This window comes from Anser brachyrhynchus (genome assembly GCF_964034855.1).
Source record: "Anser brachyrhynchus genome assembly, chromosome: 1".
Taxonomy (NCBI): domain Eukaryota; kingdom Metazoa; phylum Chordata; class Aves; order Anseriformes; family Anatidae; genus Anser; species Anser brachyrhynchus.
Genome location: NC_137694.1, coordinates 193,578,924 through 193,597,902, shown reverse-complemented (window position 1 = coordinate 193,597,902; position 18,979 = coordinate 193,578,924). Strand labels below are relative to the sequence as shown.

The window sequence follows — 18,979 nt, the reverse complement described above, 5'->3', positions numbered from 1 at the left end:
AAATGAAATATATTAACTCAAACTTTCAAATATGGCTATATTCTGCTCTCATTCCATAATGAGAAAAATGGAGATGCTTGGGTACACTTCTAATGCAATAGCATTTATTCACTGCACTGATTTTGTTTGTGTCTCTGTAGGCTTGCATGCTCGTATTCCAACCAGAGTTTGAAGCAGCGTTTGATGAAGAGCAGCTGTCCAGTGAAATTATTATTTTATTAGATTGCTCAAATTCCATGGCAGGTTCAATGTTACGGGAAGCAAAGCAGATTGCTTTACACGCTTTGAAACAACTTGGTTTCAGACAAAATGTGAATGTAGTCAAATTTGGCACAAGTGAGTTTCTCTGTTTCCTTTATAACTGTGAGCCACCTTTTACCTTCTTGCCATGACTTAATAACTTTATATGCATCATTGTTATCAGACCAGCTTAACACACTGAATTGCAACTTGGAATGTGTAGCAGTACGGCATATTTCTACTCTGATATTCTAGTCATAAAACTTAAACTTGTGTTTCCACAGTGTTGCCCCATGCTAAATATTTTAATGCTCCTAATATCAATGTTTGTTCACAGATTTCACAGAATTTTCCCCATTTTCAAAGGACATCTTAAAGGATCTGGCATCACTGACCGAGTTTATTACAGTAAGTAAATCAGTTTGTTTGTATTCTAAAGAATGTTTCTTTAAAAGGAATGTTTATCTTTGCAGAAGTTATCCAACTTTTCATCTTGTTTTCTTTTTCTTTAAGCCAGCTTCTAAGATATTTTTTTTATGATTTAGACTATTTGAAACCTATTTTCCCTAGTAACAAGCACAACCACATCTGAATATTAATTCCTGTTCAGTTTAAAGTGATTGCTTAAGTTGTTATTTTGAAGCTAAGTAGATATAAGTGTAAGAACATTTTTTCAATGTTTCCTCCTAAATTTGTCTTTCGGAGTTCATGCCTCTCATTGCCCTGCTCACAGCACAAGAGAGGAAATTATTTCCTTCACAAAATCACAGAATCACAGGAATGGCTGAGGTAGGAAGGGACCTCTGGAGGTCACCTGGTCCTAACTCCTGCTCAAGCAGGAACACCCAGAGCAGGCTGCTCAGGACCACGTCCAGGCGGCTTTTGGAGACTTCCAAGGAAGAGACTCCACAGCTTCTCTGGGCAACCTGTGCCAGGGCTCCCTCACCTGCACAATAAAGAAGTGCTTCCAGATGTTTAGACTTCCTTCTGGAAATCTATAATTTGTAAGTGAAGCCAGCATTTAGGCCAAAGGAATTTTAGTGACAAGAAAAAAATACTTTTGGATGATTATTTGCTGTTTCTCACCTCTTAAGGATCAGAGGATATCCAACAAAATGATAAATCAGTGGATTTATAAGGAAAACTAAACAGAATCATAGAATCATAGAATGGCTTGGTTTAGAAATGACCTTACAGATCATCTAATTCCAACCCCCCTGCAATAGGCAGGGATGCCACCCACTGAATGAGGTTGCCCAGGGTCCCATCTAACCTGTCCTTGAACATCTCCATGAATGGGGCATCCACAGCTTCTCCGGGCAACTTGCCTCAGCACCCTCTGAGTAAAGAATCTAATCCAAATCTTCCCTCTTTTAGTTTAAACCCATTCCCCCTTGTCCTACCGCTATCTGTCCACGTATAAAGTCACTCGAAAAACAGCATAATACACAGTGGAACTCCTTGTCACACTTGCTGTTGAGGGTAAACTGTAGTTCAGTTCAGAAAGTGGCTTAAACAAATTAAAAGATGGAGCTGTAAATAGCTCTTAGATGCAATAGTCTGGATGAAAACTGTTCAGGACGTCCCCAAACCACTGATAACTGAAAGCTCTGAAGAATTTATAATTTTTCTTATATATCTTGCCTATGCATTGTTTTGCATAACTCAGAGAAAATACAGTATGATATGAACCTTAAACTCCATCTCTAATCATAATTATGGAAGAGCAGGAACAAAATAAAATTTAAGAATTAATCATTTATATTTGGGAACCAGAAGAACTGTATACTAAATAATAAATTCTGCATTATATGTTATTTTGAAAAAGGTAAATTAAGTTCAAACTAAAATTGTAATACTTTACTTTTCAGTCAGCTACTGCAACATTGGGAAACACTGATCTGTGGAAGACCTTACGTTACTTAAGTTTGCTATGTCCTTCTCAAGGACACCGAAACCTCCTTCTTATATCTGATGGACACATTCAGAATGAGAGTGTGACATTCCAGATTGTGAAAGATAATGTCTACCATACAAGGTTATTTACATGTGGTGTTGGGTAAGTACAAAGTTAACCAGCAATTTTATTTTAAGTGACTGATAATTAATTTGAAATGAGAGGTGAATAATCTGAGAACTGTCAGATGTTTGAGTGTACTGTCTTAAATATATATATGAGTTTAGATTAAATGCAGAAATGTTTGTAAGGAACTTCCATGATAAGATACCTACAATAAACTTAATTCTGTGCGCAGGTAGCCTTACCTATTCATATCTTTCTTCATTACAACAACTACTATCTAAGAATATAATTGGGAAATATGAGAGTTAACACTTTAAAACTTTGCATTTCATGTCTTAGTAAAGTCTCATTTTGAGAGTGGGATCTCAATTTAACATTAGTTGTATAATTTCATGATTTAATTTTCATCTGGTTTGTAAGGTAATGACTTAAAGACAATGAAAGCACTAGGTTCCCAAACCTGTGGTACATTTCACTACTGGAATGTAACCTACTTCAAAATGATGTGAAAATAAACCTCCTCAACCCAAAACCAGCCTCTGCCTTTCACTAGGCAAAACAGGGAGTAATTACTCCAGCAGTCAACTTTCTTGCTGAACAGCCAAATTCATGCTTCCTCTTCTCAGATGGAGACGGCAGACAGGAAGGATGATTTCTCTTACTACCTAGCCAGAGTGGGGGAGCAGGAGCAAATGCTACCACTGTGACTCAGCACAGATCTGTCACAGCGATGCCAATACTAGAGAGAATGAAGTTTGGGAACATCTGGTATATACCCTGGTATATGGCTGGCTATAAGATGCCACCTGTGTTAAAAAGAGTTCTTAGCAATCACAGGAACAAGCAAAACCTCACTGAAATTTGTTGTAATTTAGTTTGACTGTACAGTAACAACAAACTGGAAAGACATGACTGAAATGACTTTAAAAAGACAGTTACATGTTTCAGGTTGCCAGGCTTAAATGGGAAGGAGTCAAAGAGTGTTAGCCCCTTTCTGTATCCTGGGAAGGCTGGCAAGGACACATCAAAATAAAGATCAGTGGTGAGAGTCATGTTCTTCTAGAATGTTTTTAATGATAACTTCAACAGGGCTCTATCAATGTTTCCTGGTTGGGAGCTGCAGGCCTTCTCCCAGCACTGCACGAGCACACCCCTCAGGCCATGTACCAAACATCCCAGTGCTCTTCCAGTGTAATCCTTTGCATCAATACACAACAAACAACAAATGGTGTGTGCCCACTAACATGCTGACATCCTTTCCAATGTATTTGCAGTCATGTTGTGTTCGTGTTCAGCATACTTTACATTCATATTATTGCTATGACAGAACTTGTCGTAGGGACAGATTGTTTTACTGCTGATAGTCTGAGAGGGCATGGCTTTTAATAGTTCCTCTAGGCCTATAACACTAATGGCTGACATTAATGTATAACAGTCTACTTTCAGGAGGCAGGATCTGTTTAATATGTTCCATTGGTAAAGTAATAATTGGGAAAGAGGTGTAAAAGAGAACCTCACTCTTTGGTTCATACTTTTGTGTAGACGGAGTGTTTTCTAGAGGGCTGAATTAATAGAGAGTACTACATGAGTTTTATCTGTGATAATTCTTTGCAGGTAAATGAAAAAAAATCAGAGTCATAGAATGGTTTGGGCTGGAAGGGACCATAAAGATTATCTAGTTCCAACTATCCTGCCATGGTCAGAGACACCTCCCACTAGATCAGGTTGAAAAAATATTTTTAAATAGTGCAAGGTTTGTACTTTACAGAGTTGTATAAGATAGCAAATCTGTAAAAAGACTTTTAAAAGGGCAGTAAACCTTTTTAATTTCAAGATGTTATGTGTTCTTGTTACAAAATACAACCGTACTGTTTAATTTTGCCTGGAGGGGATTTGGTGAGGATTCGCAAGATTTCTCTAAGACAGTGGTATGGTCCTGTTGAGGAGTGAATCTGCTATTGTCTGACAAAGATTCACGAGAGAACATGCTGTTTCTCACCCACAAGAATTCTCATCTGCTTAATTGTTCTGTAATCCTCTAGAAGCTCTCATTTGTCTGTATACCTATGATAGCTTCATAGTAGTCAGACCATTAGCCTGCTGTTCTATCAGGCTAGTAAGTGTTACCATATTGGTTATATCCATGTTGTCTAGAAAGTGACATTCGCTGTAGTATGACTGTGCCCATGCTACACAGCTCTGCTGAGACTGAGGTTAATTACTTCAAGATTAGCATCATTTTGATCAGCCTTACTGGTGTTGGGATATAAGTTAATTTCTCCGCAGAGCCCTGCACTAGGACACATAAAAGCTCATAAACCATGTAATTTTCTCAAATGTTATTGGGAAATCTGTAATGCAGCATCATTTTCATTGGCTCAGTTGCTTTCAGTTGGTCTATACCCTGAGAAAGGGGTGAAATTTAAAAAAATCAAATTCACCAACTTTGCAGTACTAATTAAAATCAAGATATTTAAAAAATGGTATCAGTTGTAGAAATGGTGTCAGGTGACTTAATGATTTAATTCAATAATTACATGAAGGATTTTTTATGTTATTAGTTCCACAGCAAATCGTCACATGCTGAGGTCTTTGTCCCAGTATGGTGCTGGAGCGTTTGAGTATTTTGACCCAAAATCAAAGTATAACTGGGAGACAAAGGTACGCTTACAAATCCTTAATATACTCAGTATGTGATCACTGCCTGACCTATCGATATCTGATATTGATTCATTCAGATTGGTCACTTAATGTGTAAAATAAACCAAGGAAACCAAGACTTATTTTAGTTTTTCTATTCTTTTTGAGAGAGGTCTCTACTTTTTTTGGCAATTGCAATAACACTGACTTGGAAAAAGTTTATGAAGTGTCAAACTATTTAAATAATTCTCCCTGAATGGAAAACCAGAGTTTTGCTTCTATCCTAGATGTCACAGGCCATCTACAACCTCCTCCTTGCCGTAGTGTTGAGGCCTGTAGCAACTGCATTCTGTAACTTTAGTCTGTTGGTGCTTCTGTAAATTTCAGGCAACATAGGACCCCATGTGCAGTGTGCTTCTGGGTTTCCCAGTAGTTATGTGCCTACAGGTCTATGCTGTGCCTTGAATCTGGTCCCTCCTGACGCAGAGATAGCAGAGAAGGGGCTGCAGCATGGCTAATAGCTGGCATGTTTTTGTCTGGGGGAAAGAATGAACATCTGTCCTCTGGCTATTCTGGCTGTCATTTGAAGGGTGCAAAATTATCCTGAGCAGACCACGGAGATCTGCAGAACTGTTCACACATCTCAGAGTTCACACATAGGAGGTGCTGTGTCTAGCAGGCCATATTCCCTAGCCTTTTTGGCAACCCTGATGAATGGAAACTTTATTCTCAAATCTCATCTTTCACTTAAAAGAAATCTCATTATTCCCAAAGCTGGTACAGTAATGGCTGAGCGATTATCCTTTGACTCATTTGTACCAGTATGTGGAAAAAGTTTTACAAGTATGTGGCTTTAGTTGTATCAGAAAAAAAAATAAAAATAAATAAAAAAAAAAAGGAAATTAGGTCCATTCACATGGCAAGTATGGGTATTGGTTTTTTTGTTTGTTTATTATTATTATTATATTGAGAGATTGTGTTTTCTCTTAAAAGCCTAGAAGGAAACAGAGCTAATTTGTTTTCTATCTTTACACAGATACAGAGACAGGTGTCCAGAATATTTTCTCCAGGATGCAGTTCTGTTTCTATTAAATGGCAACAGTTTAATATAAATGAACCAGAGCCAATGCAGGCTCCTGCTCAAATACAGTCTTTATTTACCAGTGAGAGGCTTCTTGTCTACGGATTTGTCCCTCACTGTACTCAGGTAAAGACTGGGATATACACTTAATACTGGATAGAAATTCACATGTAAAAAGATTGCAAAGGTCCTATTGTATTTTATTATATTAATTTTGTATTATATATCCTTTATGCAGCATATAAGTAGCTTAATTTTTACTGCTAAATGTAATTAAATTACTATTTAAATGCCATTATTAGTCTTCCCAATAAGAAGTAGAGAGGAAAAGATTACCGTGTTTAATGTGCATGTCATTATACTTTAATAAAAACAAGATTTCTTTATTTGCGAGTGTCCCCTTGTTGTAAGGGGAAATGTTTTTAAACACAGACATGCAGAGAGTCACAGATTTGAGTTACATTCAGAACATGGAACAGCATGCATATGTGCAAGTAACACAGTACAAGACAAAGAAAACTTTTTTTTTTTTTTTTCCCTTTTAGGCCACCTTAAGAGCAATAATAAATGACAAAGAACTACAAACTGTGGTGTCAACTACTGAATTACAGAAGACAACAGGAACAGTGAGTTTGGCCAACATTGCGTGCACATGTAGTGAGAGAAGCTGCTTTAAACAGCAACATGCTGCTTTGGGCTCTTTTGAATGAATTAAAACCCCTGTTTTCAGTTCTTGCACTATTATTTTTGCTTCTGACGTTTTAACAGACTCTGTGCTTTTTAGCACAAAACTTGGACTTCTCAGAACTGAAAGTGCTGCTTCTTATTCCAGCAACTTCTTTGAGCTCTAGCTTTGTCCCTGCATTTGCTCTTCTTCTTCAGGTGACTTGCATGAAGGAGCTGCTGCAGCGTTCTCTTTCAAGTTGTAAATTGTTACTATGTGGAGAATCTTGTCATGAGTCTTTCATTATAGAAACTTGTAGATATTAAAGTGTTACTAGCCTTTTAGCTGCTTCAGTAACCAAGTATCTTAAGAGTATTTATATAGAGGAAAGCTCTGCACTGCTGTTGAAAAGGAAAACATGCTGAAAAGAACCATTTATTAGATCTAAGAGGTGTCTACAGTTGAAAAATCATCAGAATAGTCATTCTTCAGTAATAATTCTGACATGACTCTCACCCTTTCCCCACTAAGGAGCTGATTTGTTTTCAAATAGAAATGACTTTGTTCCTTATTTAGTGTAATCCACTTTGAAAGCTACTATTGTGGGCTGTAGTCTAAGGACAGTTGGTTTCCATGGATATGCCCTTCTACAGACAAATGAAACTGGCAAGCAGAAGCAATGTATTTGCTTGCCATAAAGAATTAATGCTTTTTTTTTAAAAAAAAATCCTATACTACAAATTCCAGATGTAGTTAAAAAAAAATAGGGCTTTGAAAGGTGTAAACTGAAATGGTAAAATGATTTTTAAAAGGGACAAAATTAGAAGCAAATTATTAATTATTGATGCTTTAGATGAACTCTGAGAATTTTTACCCGTTTCTTTTGTCAATTCACCTTAGCACAAAAAATGCTGGCTTATGAGGTGTTCATCAGTAGTGCCTTTCTCCAGCACCTACTGTCTTCTTCCAAAAATGAATCAGTGGGAATGTTTGGGCAATGGGAACTAGAATATAGCAAAACTTTGCCACATGGAGGGAGTGCTCCCTCTCTCTGTTAGTTTTAGCATATTGAACAGACTAAAAGTGTTCTTCTTTCCCATGAAAGACTGGTTCCGTTTTAAAAATCAATTTCTAGTTAACAGATTTCAGTATTCCCTTTTTCTGCACACAAACCCTCAGGTCAAAAATAACTTGATTTTTATACACCTAATGAATTGATTAAAGTTAAACGCTCTAGAATGAATTTAATTTTCCCCCAGATTCTGTATTTTTATGCACAGGACTAATTTACCTAACTTCAGCTATCTAGATATTCTTACTTAAGAGTAAGGAAGTTGTCTGTGCTCAATTTACAGTCACTGTAGGGAAATGTGTTCCTCCAGAAGAGGGAAGCTTCCTACTTGTTTTAGTTAGCTGTTTCAAGATGAGATGGATTGCTTGGTGGTTTTTCTGTTCATCCATTTCTTTGCCTTTTCCCATCCTTTACTCTAGTGAGAATGTGTGCAACAAGCAACAAGTAAAGACCTAGGTATCTTTTAGTTTGCTAAAGTTAAGTGAAATAAAAATGTACCTTAGGTGCAGGTTATGACTGCTTTTTAAATGAAAGATTAGCTTGACCCTTAGAAAATTGGATACTGTGTAAATATGGAAGCTGTCCGGATCTCATAAATAAAAGGAAAAAATTTTTAAATCTCTTTTTTTCATCACCACCTTTATTTTCTTTCTAGGTGCTACACAAACTCACAGCAAGAGCTTTTATCAGGGACTATGAAGATGGGATTCTTCATGAGAATGAAACAGAACATGAGGTTTGATAATCTAAAAGCAAAAAGTATATATTTAAAATGACAAATAGCAAACATTTAAATGGAATAGAGGGTTTTTTGCTTTGTTAAACATAACTTTAAGGTTGAAGTTCCAGTGTCATTTTAAGGTTAAGGTCACCATATAGGAATACATTTTCCTCCTAAATGCAATTATGAAGAATTTGGGGACAGCCGTGTGTTCTTCCCCATTATGAGAATATTGGCATAACATGTACATATTTTTCCTAATCTATACATTGTCATTGCAGGTCATTGGTGGTTCTTCCTTCCCTGGCATATAACAATTTTGTTTCTAGAAGATCAGAACATCCAGCCAAGATTCTTGGCTTTTGTATAGGATAGGGTGGAAGATAATGACTTCAGTTTTACAGATAGACAGATTTAATGATCTGATGATCTGTTAAAACAGATTTAAGTTTTAGCTACTTAAAAACTTATCACTTTGTCATCTTGGCTTACCTGGGGCTTCAAACTAATCCTAAATAAGATACAGCTTTCTCTTACACAAGGGGAAGTACAGAACCAACAGAAGTGTATAACTGCATGTCTCTACCCAAAGTTAAGTGAGGAAGTAGAAAAGGTTAGAAGGAGCAGAGAGTTAGGCCAGTACATTCACATGAGCCCTTCCTTTTATATGTCCCTATTTAGAGTGCATAAGTGTGTTTATATATTCAGTTTTGACATTTCTGCTTCTTTTACCTGATTATATTTTTTCTGCCTCTTTCATTTGTTAATACTTAACAATCTAGATGAAGAAACAAATATTGAAAAACAAGATTATTCATCTCAGCTTGGAACACTCAATTATAACCCAGTTTACAAGCTTTGTTGCAGTTGAGAAGAGGGTATGTTTTCTACAAAATATCTTGTTCTCACTAGCTTCTCTGTGAAAAGACTCTAAATTCTCTAACCTTGCACATACCAAAACCAGTCTTCCTTTACAATAAACAAAGTTTATTATTTTAAAATAGAGCTGAAACTATGTTTTTTGAAATGATTCTGGTTTCTTCTGCAATACAGCAAGTTATTTTTGTTTTCCATTTCACATATTGCTTGTCCTTACCTTACAATCAGACCTCAAACAGTCAGTATTTTCCTGTTGTGATTTGCTGCAAGGGTTTGCAATTTGTGCTAGTGCTGTGGAAGCCAAATGGGTCAAAGGAAAAGTCCAGATAAAGAATACTCTTTAAGTAATGGGTTTGGATTGGCAAAGGTCATTCCAGGACAGTCTGTATCAGGTGATAATCAGAAGGAAACCAAAACTTGAAAAAAATCTCTTCTAATACTGCAGTAAACTATGAGAAGTTTTGTTTGCTTCCAGCATTAGAACAATGGTAGGAAGAACAAAACTGCAGCAAATGGAAACAAATACATACAAATGACAATTTTGAAGTTCGAAAGTCTGTAAAAAGAATTTTCAAATAGAAAAGCGGTATCATGATAAGCAATATGATATCAGTTGGAGTAAGTAGTAGACGGTGCACAAAGAATGGGAATTCATCTGACCATATATGTGTATTTACATTTAGTGATAAATCGGTCATGTTTGACTTCTTCTTATTGTCATCTGAAATAAATAGGTATTTCTAGAGCTTGATTCATCTCGTCTTGAAGTTAAATATCTAACTGTGAAGTTACATTTACTGCTTGTTGGTATACACTGATAACAATATATTGGTTATATTTACTGCTTATATTGGTATTTTTAATGTACTGCATTACTGTACTGTGTTTTTTTTCTGTTTTCAACACATTTCAAACTCACAAAGAAAAAAATGCACTCTGTTATGACAGAATTTTCTGTTATAACATCTATCACAACTAAGAACTAAAAGTTGGAGAGAACTTCCAAGTTTTGTAACTGTGATGAATTTTGTTTTAGGATGCTAATGAAATTTGTCCTGCTGATGTTCCAAACATTCTGGAAATTATAGCAAAAGAAGATGTAGATATTTTACCGTACATGGACTGGGACCAAAAGCCAATGGAATCTGAAATTTTATGTTCAGAAGGATTTTCCCCGGTAACTATACTTAATATATGTTTTTATTGCTAACATTTCTCATTTATTATCCAGCTGTGCTGCTGTATTTTATGTGATAATACACAGTAATTGTTAATGAAATTAGGTCAATTTTTAATTATTTTGAAAGTCATTAACTCCAGACAAGTACTGTGTGGAATTTTATTGTCCCAAAAATAAAGTATATTTTAAAAAATAAAATGAGAAATTTTGAAAGAAAATATGATATTATAGGCCTCTTCTACCGTCCAGCAGAAACTAACACTTCTTGAATTCAAGGCTTTATCTACACTAGTATATTCTTATGAAAATCTTGAACTAGTCAAATAGGATGTTTGCTAGTTATGGTAGTTCTTGACTTTAGAAATTAGTTAGCACCACTAATTCTTTTAGCCCATGAAGTCTTAATGGGTTGAGGCTTTATATCTCGAAATTTTGTAGGAGAATCAAGTAAATCATTATTTGTCTATTAAATTACGTTGTGTGTGACCATGATATGCATTTAAAACAATTGAAGAACATCATCTTAACCTGTAGCCTGTAATGTATCAAGAATGTGGACTATTTAAATTGTCCCAGTGCATATGTGTACTATAACTTAGGTCAACTCATATAAAGCCATTTTTTTTGACCCTTTGAACCAAGAACACCTAGGTAGCAGAACACCTAGAAGTCTGCACTGGTATATAGTGGCAAGCCCACTAACTTGTATGCAGCAGCTACTGGACCTCACCTGGTACATGTACCAGAATTGGTCTCCATCATGTGAACTTCCCAGCTTGAGTCAGCACAAGCAGGATCCACACTTGAGTTTACATAGATCTATCTTCTGTGTATATAAAACAATATGGTGCAGTGGAACTTCCTTGGCTCCAAATCATCACTTGGATATTCATCGTTTTTATCTTAATAATGTAAAACACTCGCCGCTCATACTTTGTCAAGTTTTACTCTGAATTGTACCAGTGTAAGGTTGAATAGGGTAAGAAAATTTTAGTGTAACTGATGTATTACTTTCATTTTGAACATAAGAATGACAATATAATGATACTGTGCACAAAGTAAGAAGAAATAACAGATTGATTAAAAAGAGGAAAATGTCTTAATAGATCTGGAATTATTCTGTTTCCTTTTCATTTTTACTAAACAGGCATGTTCCCCAGGAGTAACAGATGCTTGGTCAGATTATTTCTTCAGTGACAGAGGTGAAACTGAAAGCTTCCAATTTCAATCTGAAGAACTTCCTGTTATTCACGAGAGCACCTCACAAAAAATCACAGCACAGGGCTTTGGAATTTTTTCTGAAATTCAAAGTAACACTTGCAGTCTCAAATCAAATTTGAATTTTGATAATGGTATCACAAAGGAGGAATCTCCAGGAGCAATATTATCTTCACCACACGACCTTCGTGTGCTGGATTATTGCAACACTTTCTCATTTGGTTCAGCAACTGAGCTAGGAGGAGGAGCTTATCTGACTGAAAAAAATTCACTTCAGACCCCTGTGCTTCCAAAATTAGGTGTTTGTATGCGTGTTCCTGCACCTCCTCGTCCCTGTTCTCTTGAAAAACTGGCGGGAGGCATGAAACCTGCTTATTCTTCTCGTGTTGCTCAGATACAATGTGCAGGAATGTTTGGTTCACCTGCTCCTATAGACACAATATTTTCTGATAAAACAAATGTTGAAAACCAAGTTATTCCCAAATGTCCTGTTTTCCAATGTGATAGTAAAGCAGCAACGTCGTGGCGAAAGTGTAAGAAAAAAGTAGCAGGTCAACACGGTGCTACAGCATCTGAAGGAGTTACTGACGGCACTAAGGTTTCGGTAAGTCTTCAGCTGGGAGTCTTTGATATACAGGATGCTACAAATGTCATGTTGAAATCTAGGCTGCATTTAGCTAAGGAAAGCTGCCTTAACATTTGTGTTCTAAGGTTCATTGCTATACAGCCCGAAAAGAACATGGTAAGGGTGGTAATGAAATTGCTTTCCAATTCAAGAAATCTGAACCCGAGATGCAGAAAGCATTCTTTTTGTTTGATTATTTTTTCATTATTTCTGTTTAAAGTGATAAATCTTACGGTCTGAATTCTGCCGCTTGCTCCTTACTATTCTAAGAGACAACTTTTAAATGGAGAAAAAAGGTCTCACTAACTCTGGAATTGCAAATGCTTTCCTAAGTAGGAGAGAATGAACCTAAAACTACAATTACAATTAGAATTACAATTTCAACCTGAAAAAGAAGTTTATTTTAAAAAGAAATTCCTTTTAAAATTTTTTAATGAAATTACTTTTTACCATGATATAGTAGTTGCATGAATAATGGTGGTAGAATAAGATTCTTAGTGAATATTATCCTCTTCAGGAACAATCAAAGAGCTTTGCAGCAATAGAGAAAGAAAAGATTCAACGGAGATTTGAGCTGACTTCTATAAACTTGAAAGACATTTTTGAGCTCCAAAATCAGGTACAGTACCCATAGTCTATTTATGCATTACTTTAAAAGAAAATACAGAAAGATACAGAAAAATACAGTAGAAAGAAAAAGTATTTTTACTTTAGTCCTGTCCTGAGATAACCATTTTATGAATGTATTTGTTTTCTTTACTTTATGAACTGATCTTAAAAAGTATATAATGACCTCAAAGTCATACTACATTTTATTGCTCTCATGGGCAGCTCTTAATGGGTGCCTAAGGAACAGTGTAAAATCAGGGCCAACAGGTAGTGATACACCTCCATTTTAGAGCCTCCATCAGTTTGCAGCTTGGAGACTTCCTGGGACATGTATAAAACCATATATGGGGAGACAGGTTGAAGAAGTACGTGCAAATAATGCACATTATGCAAGAAAATAAAAAGTAGTTGGGGCTTAGAGGATTACATAGAGTGCAGGAGGAACATCTGCAGGATAGTTAGACCAGCTGAATGGCTGGTGAATTAAAGACAAGCTGAATTAAACAATATTGCACAAGAATTCTGTAAGCAGGATTCAGAATAGGTAATGTTTTGCCTTGCTTAGGTATGATCCGTGTGGTTGGAGAAGTCCACTGCTTCACCTAACCCATCACCAGTTGGTGAGCTTACCAGTTGATGGGGTGAGGTGGCGATCAACAATCAGATCGTAGGCCACACAACCGATATCTGTATGTAATAAACAGAAGGAGGTCTTCAGTAGTGCTACATGATCCAAATGAAGAAGCCACCGTGGTATTCCCTCAGTGGAGACTCCTGTTGTTTATCAGCAGAGGTTGGCCATTCAGCCTGGCGCTTTGTTGAATTCCCTTTGTCTGGGAGTATACCTGGTACACTAGATCCAGCACGTCAGTTTGTATGCAACAGTAGGAAAAGGCAAGTAGGAAAGTATAGCTGATGTAAGTGTCAAGAAGAGATGTCTATTTTTCCTATATTTTTGACAGGTCACTTTTATCAAATTATTTTTAAACATTGAACCATTACCATATGCCACACATGGGGATATAATGGGGAATAGATTTGTGATCGGCTCTTATGGGAGTTAACTCTCAAAGAGAGCTTCAAGATTGCTTTTCTTTTTGAGCAGAATTGACAGTTGTTGAATTATAAAAAGAAAAAGTTTCTCAGTTTTTTACACTAATTAAGTTTAGTGATCTAACAGAATCTTACTTTTTAGATAATTTAAAAACATGTATTGTCTTCTAACTTACCTTATGTGAATCTGTAAATTGTTATGAATTTGTGTCTACAGTTACAGTTACCTATGACATAAAGCTGCAAGGACAGACAGATAAAAGTTTTGAAAGTATTTATCATTGAAGAATAAGTAGTTGAAAATCCTGTTGAAAGCCCATCTTCCATCTTATCTGAGAGTAGCAAACTGGCAGTTTTAATCAAAGTTCTCTAATTTTTGGCAGGGAAAGTCAGATAAAATAGGATTGGTTAATACTGTATTTAACAACATGAATAGCAAACTAAATTTATAGAGACTGCATTCCCTTCAGAAGAGAGAGATCCTTTTTTGTTTCTTCTGGGTAAGACAATTGCTTATTTTTGAGCACCCTTAAAATAATTTTCCAAAAGAATTTGTTTGAAATAAAATTGATGAGGTTAATGTTGTCATTGTGCAAGTCAATTCAGAATTTCTTTGTTCTTATTGTTTGAGGGTTTTTTATAACCTAACTACTACATTCCACATCAATTACAAATTTCTGATGGTTTATCAAAGGGTTTGGAAGTTTAATATTTGATTCAACTAAATGGATCACATGGATTTCAGTTTGGTGTTTGTGTAAGCTTTTAAAAACATTTTAAATAATTATCCTATGTTTATTTTGTTCCTGACAAATACATTTTCAGTGTCGTGAATCTCTTGCTTATCCATATCTTTGTTTATTCCATAGAATGGTTCTTGGAATCTCAGTCCGCAGTTGGGAAAAATCTTGAAATTTGATGTTGATTATTTAATTAATCATTTCCTGATCAGAAAAGGCATACAGTCACTTGGTAAATACTTTTTCTGTTATTAAAAAGCACTGCATTGTATTACATTTCCTGTCTTTATGTGTTATTACTCTGTATTTCTAGGGGAACTTTCAATAAGATAAACTCAGAATTTAAGTGGATCTCTTAACTTAAAATTTTCAAAAGCATCTGATTTTAATAATACATTTTCTTCTCAACTTCTCTCACAATATAGTGTCCTGAATGCTAAGTACATCTCCTGAAGAAATATGTGGAGGATGTGAAATAGCTGGAATAGCAATAGAGGTTCTTTTATCTCAGCTGTTGTACCTGCTGTATTAATATCTACTTTAAAAAACAACAAAAAAAAAAAAGGGAGTGGGGGAGGAAAGTCTCTCCTAGGAGAGAGACTGAGACCGCTTCTGCTTTTCACATTTCAGATAACACAAATAATATTTCTACAGTTCTTTTCCCCACATGCTGCCTGCAGCGCATTCAGTATGCGTTCTGTCTATGCACACTTTGTCTGCTGTTTGATTCTGTCAGTTGGCGCTCACTGCTGGCAGCAGACCATAAAACTTGGGGAAAAAAAGGCAATTCATTCTTTCTAAATTATTAGAGGATGCAATGCTTCATCAAAGGACAAAACTCTTACGTTTTTCCCATTCTTACGCATTCCCGTTCCCATGCATTAAAATCAAAGTTGATTAGAACCCAAGCAAATGCAAACTGCAGAAGTCCTAAAAAAGCATTAACAGACATAAGTTTGAAAGCCAGGTGCATGTTTGCCAGGTCACTAATGTGAATACTTTTCATAGTACTGATTGTATGGTGAAACAATTAAGTAGCATCAGGACTTTAAAATTTTTAAATTTAAAACTTAGTAGGAAGTACCTTTTCTGCTATCAAGAATTCATTTAAATGATTTCCCTTTTCTTCTTCCTTAGGCTCAAATGGAAAAGAAAAGCTACTGCAATTGATTGCTACTCTTCTTGTGCTTCAGTTCATACGCTGCACAAAGGAACTGAATGGGATAGTTTTCAAATCGCTGATGAAACTTGATAATTTAACCACTTCAAGGTATGCTTTTAAAAAAGTCGTATAATTTAATATAGTAATGTAAACCTTCTCAACACATGTAAGATTAACCTCATTATGGAGAGTAAATGGCTATGCTACAGGATATGGCTGTAGAAAAGGGAATGGGAAGCACCAATGATATTGGTGACACATGACTGCTTCTAAGAGGATGGATGGAGGAGAGAGTAATTTGCAAAATATGATACAAAAATTGAGAAATCAGAGCCAACTCAGATGTTGGGTAAGTTGTTCAGAAACTTGCCCAGTTGGTTTTTAAATACCTTTAAGGATGGAGATTCCACCATCTCAACCTTTTCAAGACTTCGACCTTTTCAGACTTTTCATTCATGTAACTTGTTCCTCTTGGTCTGCATCCTTCTTTAGCATTTGGGTTTAGCAATTTAGCATTTAGCATTTTAGTATACGGGATGGTGTTCTTCACAAGCAAACACTGTAAAATACAATACTTTTGAAATCATTAGGGCACATGATCACAGCACAACTTCCCCTTTTTCCATTAGCCCTGGGGAATGCTGATGCTGGCTCATTCTGACAAAGCCCCCTCGCTTCTGTATGTCCCAGTGCTCTGTTATCTTTCAAAGACAGGGGTCCCTGCATCTGGAAATTCCCTTCTGTTGGGGGTGAAGTGAACAATTGTCAGCTGGTGTGAAATACAAACAAAATCATATTGACTGCTGGATGAAAGCAGTTTGGATAGACCACAAAAGTGAAAGAATTCTGATAATGTGAATGTACGAAGAATGAGACAAGTTTGCCGTTATGAAATGCATAGCACTTCACCGTGGTGACAGGAACAGTGCAAATGAATGCAAGTAACGGTTATGGATCCACATATGCCCCATATGGAATATTCCAAAAAGATGGGGCAGAGGAGATGATGATGTAGTTTCCTGTGTCAGGTGATATTTTACATAGGCTGGGTCATTGTACTATAGACAATTTTCTCTTTCAAATGATCACAGAAGAAATTATTTTCTTTTTTCGGCGGATTTACAAGACTTTATTATAATAAAGCTTCATTTCTACACACAGCGGTGTTCACTGGACTTTTGAGTTGATCAAGAAAGCAATAGAGTGGGTAAGAAGAGTTGACAGACAATTTCCAGCTATTTACTATCGACTTGAACTTGGGAAAGACTGGGATTCTGCCACCAAGAAGATACTGGGTATCACCTTTAACTAACATCAATTTTCTTTCTACTTAAAATATTTAAACCTTTGTAATTGTTTAAGATAATAGTGAAATAGTTTTTCTTGTGATTTTACATAGAATGTTTAAATTGAGGATATTTGATTGTATATTATTCTTGAATAATTCTCACACAGACAAAATTAAAGATCTTACAGTTAGTAAGTCGACTTTACATATGTAGTACTTTACTTACCGGTGACTATTAAAAATACCTCCATATTTCATAATTTGACATTATTCTCTAGTTTGTTGCATATTCTTAGTACTTTTACATCTTTCATATTTCTATTTCATTTAAAATCTTTTATTCTTCTTCAGTGGCACTGTAAGTGAAGTGCAATGTAGTAATTCAGTTAAATACTGCAGAATATGTTTTGACAGATACAAGAATGTGATTAGTAAAGACCTAATAAACATCTTCATATATAAACATCACAATAAACATCAAAACACATATCAGTGTTTTGAGTTGGATGGTTTTGTGATTCCTACAGTGTGCCTTGAAATGCAAACAGCAGAACCGTTGTTTTTCTCCTGCACTGTTTTTCTTATTAGTCATATGTCAATTTGTGAATACATAGGTCAATTTTGTTAGGAGGTATGAGTTCTCTGTTTTTGTCAGCTGTTGCTCTGTATTCTGGTTTTATCCTGAGGAAAAGCTACCTGATTAGTATTACTTTATACCAGACCAAACACGTAAGCCTAATAATAAATCCAGAATAAAAGTGATTTATCTTAATTTAATGTGCTTTTCACAGGTGCTTAAATGAACACATTACCCCTTCTAAATTCAGGAGCTGCACAGAATCACTCTTTGGTATGCTGTGATCAGAGGAAGTGTAGGTAGTGAGTAAAAAGACGATTACTTGCACTGAGGCAGGATTGAGTGTGTACAGAATACACGGCAGTTGTTTGTCCAACCATTGAAAATGTTCAGAAGCAGCAGATTCCTCAGCCTCTACAGGTAGGGTGCTGCAGTGCAAACAGGACATGCTCCCTAGTATTTATTAATAGAAAGAAGCATTGTAAGGCGTCGCTAAGGAAAACTGTGGAATCTCTTTCATAGATGTTTTCCTGAGAATTTAGCAAACACCTGCCAAGGATGGAGCATATTCCCTTGATCCTGCCTAAGTCCAGGAGGTTGCTGAGAAGATATCCCGAGTCTTGTGTTTCTGAGATGCTATGAATCCTAGTTTTCAAGTAAGCTACTGGCTCTTTTCAGTGAATAATACAAAGGAAAAGTGTTGTACTACACTTTCTATTTGATAAGAGCTCAGATATCGGTTTATTAAGAGCTAGGCAGACTCTTTAATTTAGAAAACTGACAATTTGTTAAGTCTTTGCATGGGCACTGGATGTGTAACTAGAGTTACCTTGGAAAGTGAGCATGTGCAAAACTATGAATAAAAGACTCAATTTGTATTTTCCTCTGCTACATTTATTTATTCAAATAGTTTGTTTTTTTCACAGTTGCAATGATACATCCTGCATGGGTGTTTTTACTATGCAAGCATGCGTTCATGCGAAAGCCCCAAAGTTTCATGTGGGTGATGTGTATTCCTTAATAAAATGCTTCCTGGGCAGTTTTGTTAACACCCTAGCACTAGCACAGGCGGTTACAGTAAATAAGGTAAAAAGGTATGCAAAGGTAAATGTAAAACGTAAAAGGTATGTAAGGTAAATAAGGTATGGCATTCTTACACAATTATCTTTTTTTCTCCTGTATATTACTATAAAAAACTGTGCTCACC

General features: G+C 35.9%; 1 protein-coding gene across 6 annotated transcripts in view; it reads left to right on the top strand.

Moving 5' to 3' along the window:
- PARP4 (poly(ADP-ribose) polymerase family member 4) overlaps positions 1 to 18,979 on the top strand; it is a 53,716-nt gene that overhangs the window by 29,588 nt on the left and 5,149 nt on the right. For 4 of the 6 annotated variants that reach the window (XM_080589017.1, XM_080589016.1, XM_080589014.1 and 1 more), the window contains 14 exons: positions 141 to 336; positions 578 to 648; positions 2,112 to 2,299; positions 4,825 to 4,924; positions 5,940 to 6,110; positions 6,530 to 6,610; positions 8,376 to 8,456; positions 9,224 to 9,319; positions 10,357 to 10,497; positions 11,648 to 12,322; positions 12,861 to 12,962; positions 14,875 to 14,977; positions 15,883 to 16,015; positions 17,069 to 17,953. In XM_080589017.1, the coding sequence (XP_080445143.1) occupies positions 141 to 336; positions 578 to 648; positions 2,112 to 2,299; positions 4,825 to 4,924; positions 5,940 to 6,110; positions 6,530 to 6,610; positions 8,376 to 8,456; positions 9,224 to 9,319; positions 10,357 to 10,497; positions 11,648 to 12,322; positions 12,861 to 12,962; positions 14,875 to 14,977; positions 15,883 to 16,015; positions 17,069 to 17,219 (2,289 nt within the window). In that variant the 3' untranslated portion in view covers positions 17,220 to 17,953. Of the gene's footprint in view, positions 1 to 140; positions 337 to 577; positions 649 to 2,111; positions 2,300 to 4,824; positions 4,925 to 5,939; positions 6,111 to 6,529; positions 6,611 to 8,375; positions 8,457 to 9,223; positions 9,320 to 10,356; positions 10,498 to 11,647; positions 12,323 to 12,860; positions 12,963 to 14,874; positions 14,978 to 15,882; positions 16,016 to 17,068; positions 17,954 to 17,986; positions 18,731 to 18,979 lie in introns of those variants that run through there. The other 2 variants (XM_080589018.1, XM_080589019.1) reach the window with 2 other exon arrangements.